The following is a 4511-nucleotide window of genomic DNA, read 5'->3' as shown; positions in this document are numbered from 1 at the left end:
ATGATGTTTGACACGACAGCTTATGGCGAGTACAAAGCTTGCAACTCTGCACAGGAAAGCCAGAGAGAGGGCTGTGATGATGAAGAAGAGGGCAAAGGTAAGGTTTTAGATTAAGAGCATTTGTTTTGTAATTTGACCCAGGTTTCTGCCTATCAGCCCTTGAAATCTACTCATGTTTGACTCCCAAATTAGAGGGTCCCCCTGAAAATGCTTCAGGTCGGAGCAAAGCACGGTAAGCCTTCTGCCATACACAGTGTCGTTGTGGTTTTAGGATGCTCTTACTGGGCTTTTGGGCACCATGATTAACACATACTTCTTGGATATTTTATACTTGATTTATATTGAATGAATATGAATATGAATGTTAACAGAGACAGGAAAAAAAAAAGTTTTTGTTAAGAGTCCAGGCTCAGAATTTTTCCAGCTTCTCAACCTCATTTTCTCTGACTGGATCAGACAACCATTTGCACATGTGGTGGTAGTTCGCAAAAAAGACGAGAGAAGGCGGCTGAAGGGCACTACCTGCAAGGAGTGTGAGACTGTAAGTAGTTTGAAAATGGAGCTAAATAAGACAGACTTTAACACTGAGCTGATTTTAGTTTTTTTTCCTGCAGTATTATGCTCATCTCCCAGAACAGGAAAAACAAAAGAAGTTGTCTGCATGCTCCAGGCACCGTTTTCTTTACATTCCTCCTTGTACTCCTGAAAACTTTTGGGAAGTTGGTTTCCCATCAACACAAACATGCATTGAAAGAGGTAATGTAACCATTTTTCCCTAAATCCTCCATTAAACTGTGCTGGTAAAACATAAGCAGAGAATTTTGACCCAATTCTACACACACTGTCTTTTGTATTATCATAGCAAATACCACATTGTCTTAAAAACATGAAAATATGTTTAGAATAAGCAAAAATAGCATCTCGTACATTGAGATGTCATTGTTTCTAGGTTATATCAAGGAAGACAATAATCCTCAGGCACGTTCACGAAGAAAACAACCATTCAACGCTTTATTCTCCCCGAAGCGAAACCAGCAGCAGAGCTAGAAGGTTTCTCTGTTTGAATTCACCAACTGTATGAAGAACGGGTTAGTTCCTGTGGTAAAATGGCTCTGAGGGGTACAATGAAGCTCTTTTAACACAACAGCCTTCTAATAAGGTTTGTCTGTAATTGTAACATGCTATTTGTAAACATTTGGCTTTGATTATGCTTGGGATATGTCTAAGATAAAGATTAATTACATGTATGTGGAGGGTTGTAAATGATCAGAACTGTCACTGGGATTTATTAAATTATATAGAAATAAACTGAAGTATTGTTTGCAAATGGCTTTAATACTTTGTATTAGTGTTTTAAGATGAAATTCACAGTTCTGTTTTAGTGGGGTTAGAGTCCAATAAAAAATACACAGTACGCACAAAAATATAATTTTATTTGGTCGGCAAATTATCAACGCACATAGGAAGAATGATCTGAACTTTCTAAGAAAAAGTGCAAGTTGTGGGTTCATCTGTAGAGCTGTTGTGTTAAATTACAGTTGAGTTTCTCTTTCAGCATAGACGAGCAGTGCCTCTCCAACATGACTGACAACCACACTGAAAACCATCAGAATAAGAAGGAAACATCAGTAATAGTTTAATAATGAGCCGGCTTCACACCGTTTCAGAAATGTTTCATGTAAAACATGTTCATTCCTTCCCTCAGTTCTACAAAGATGAAATAGCAGAGCAGTAATAAATAACTTGAAAGATACTTACCAAATAAGAGAGGGAGCATTAGTGACCATGTTGAAAATAAACGGGCTGAGGGACATTGTAGTGACCTTGGAAGAAAGGACGAGATATAGATACCTCCATTTTTATCTTTTAGGTAAAAGTGATTTGAAATAAAGAAGCAGCACCTTTCTTGCTACAGTCCTGATGTTGCTAATTATTTTAAGCTTTTGGTGATAACTTTGAAATGTAATTACACAGTGCATTCTTCTGATTCTGTGAAGTAGAATCAGATTTTACCTTAAGATAGTGTCATCACTCAATATGACAAAGAATATAAGAGGTGTATACAGTGGGGTCCAACAGTTTGACATGATGACCCCCGCCGAGGGTGGGGTTATGTTTTTGCCCACGTTTGTTGGTTTCTTTGTTAACAGCATAACTCAAAAGGTAATGAATGGATTTGGGTGAAACTTCGTGGAGAGGTACTTTATGGGCCACAGAACAATTGATTGGACTTTGGATGCAGCACCATTTTGTTATTTTGTTGTGGATCAGATCCTCCCAACTGTCATCTTAACAAGATAAAACTCTAAATCTGACCTTTTGTACCAAGGAATTAACATGGTCAATGCCATAAATTTGATTGCGACCTAAAAATCATATATGACCTTTAAATATTTTACATTTCAACTTAAATGTTTCTAAATCCTTAAACTTTGATTATTTCCAGGTTTACATGAAAATGTCAGATTTTCATGGATCTCACAGTTGTGGGCCTCACTGTACTGTTAAACACCCACCTTAGATAACAACGTCCAGACGCCAAAGTACTCGAAGGACAGTCCACTTTTTAGTTTGACAGTGGCCAACAGCAACAAGAACTGCAGCAGTGCACTGTGGGGGACATTTTGATGATAGTTGTGACACAAAAATACAAAAAACAATGTAGTTTTAATTGATGCATCCTTTAGGGGAAATGTGTCACACCTTTGTTGATAAAGGAATTTCTAGTATGAATCTTAAAATTAAAGCTTTTCTCTAATGTCAGTTAACAGAAGCAATTTGCAGACTTGGTAAATTTAAAGTTTCAGGCTGCCATTCATGCACTATTCCAGGACTAATCTACTTACTGTAACACCATATAAATTAGCTCTGTATCTGTAGGTCTCAGTGTGTTATCAACAGGTCACTACAAGGTCACACTGGCAAACTGGACTCTTCATCAAATGATAACTGGCAACTAAAGCTCTTTCTAAATTGATCCTGTATGATGTGCTCTGAACTAGTGTTGCTAGTCCCATTAGTCACTGAGATTACTTTGTGAACCACTGTTCTGAACAAAAATGTGTCCTATCACAATAACAAAACTATTACTTGGTAGATACTGTACAGGAGGTACTGTAGCTCTGTTTGATACATTCAGATGTGGCTAAAAGTGTTAGTACCTTTCCACCTAAAAAAGAGAGGCATATTTTAGGAGTCTTAACCCAATATTTTATAGCACATGCTTTTGAGACGATCACTGCCTCTCATGCTTTTTAAGTAGCTCTTAATGAAACCTGTACATTTCTTTAGCAAACTGTCTAAGGTTTAACAGGCTCCTTCTCCAAAACCACGAGTTTTGGCTCTTTCGTATAGATGTTTAGCTGGATTAAGATCAGGACCCCTAGCAGCCTCTTCAGAAAGCTGGTATGTTTTTGCTTGGTTCACACTACATAATACATATTTGTTTGTTTGTCTGATAAGATGGTCACTATGGCAGATTGCACAATTATAGTCATAAATTCTTGCCATGTCTTGGATGACAGATATGACAGACGATCTGATAGATGACAGCCTGTGGACCCATTTGTGGGTCGCACAGAGACACTGTCCTCGGCAGAGAATTTGAGGTAGTGGTTAAAGTGTTTTAACCTGGTAGAACCACAGTCTAACAAGCCCTGTAGCTACCTCACAAGGCAGACTGTGAAAGTCGATATGCTAATGATAGCTGTCCAACATGCCAAAGGTATTGTGAACAGAAGAGTGGTCTGTGTTTTTATATTACTCAGTGTCTCTCCAACATGTCATGGAAGTAAAAAGAAAAGTTATGGCATGTTACACTTTGTCGAGACATTGTCAGACGTCCAAGATGTAGCATCAGTCACACTATACAGCATAAAATTATAGATTGTCAGGTCTGACACCTATTTTCAGTTCTGACGCCTTGTTACGATCAGGTCAGGCTGTTCAGAGCTGTGACTGACACAGAGCAGTATGTTTCTTTCCAGGATAATCTTCTGATTTCATTTTGCCCTTCACAAATCAGCTCCATAACTGAGTTCCCTCCATGTTTCAAAGTGAAGATAGTGGTTTTTTCTTTGAAAGATTTTTTTGGTTCTGTGAGCACAGCACTGATGTGGTTTACAAAAAGGTCAAATTTTTTGGTTTTTATTTTGCTCTATTTCTATTTGGGTATTCATCCTTAGAGCACCCATTCATTCAGAAAGCCAGATATGGTGTGATTGGACACTGATGAACCTTGATCTTGGAGGTGTTAGGTATTTTTAGCCAGATAGATATTGGATAGATACTTTATGTATTAGAAATGTTTAGTGGAGATAGGATGTCTAGTTAGACTGTTAAATGCTTAGGCATGCTTATGAGTTTCTGCAGGGTATTTCTGGTCAAGAATACCAGAGAGAAGAGTTGATGACTGTCAGCAGACAGGGTGTTTAATGTTATTATTACGACGTGTATAACTGTAGCCTTAGCCATAATATGTTCTTATGTTTAAGTCACGACATGTTACTAGA

General features: G+C 37.8%; 1 protein-coding gene and 1 long non-coding RNA gene across 4 annotated transcripts in view; one reads left to right on the top strand and one right to left on the bottom strand.

Moving 5' to 3' along the window:
- The first annotated feature begins 6 nt into the window (after positions 1 to 6).
- Positions 7 to 1597, top strand: LOC109974683 (uncharacterized). The gene is made up of 5 exons (XR_002277007.1): positions 7 to 97; positions 193 to 232; positions 457 to 541; positions 615 to 756; positions 950 to 1597. It is a non-coding gene; the product is annotated as an uncharacterized LOC109974683 (long non-coding RNA).
- tmem241 (transmembrane protein 241) overlaps positions 1506 to 4511 on the bottom strand; it is a 30975-nt gene continuing 27969 nt past the window's right edge. For 2 of the 3 annotated variants that reach the window (XM_020625015.1, XM_020625016.1), the window contains 3 exons: positions 2517 to 2610; positions 1759 to 1823; positions 1506 to 1596 (listed from right to left, as the gene is read on the bottom strand). In XM_020625015.1, the coding sequence (XP_020480671.1) occupies positions 1533 to 1596; positions 1759 to 1823; positions 2517 to 2610 (223 nt within the window). In that variant the 3' untranslated portion in view covers positions 1506 to 1532. The remainder of the gene's footprint in view (positions 1597 to 1758; positions 1824 to 2516; positions 2611 to 4511) is intronic. The other variant, XM_020625017.1, reaches the window with a different exon arrangement.

The sequence above is a fragment of the Monopterus albus genome, unplaced genomic scaffold (assembly GCF_001952655.1).
Source record: "Monopterus albus unplaced genomic scaffold, M_albus_1.0 scaffold343.1, whole genome shotgun sequence".
In the NCBI taxonomy this organism is placed as follows: domain Eukaryota; kingdom Metazoa; phylum Chordata; class Actinopteri; order Synbranchiformes; family Synbranchidae; genus Monopterus; species Monopterus albus.
The sequence above is the reverse complement of the archived record's forward strand: the minus strand, read 5'-3'. Positions and strand labels throughout refer to the sequence as shown.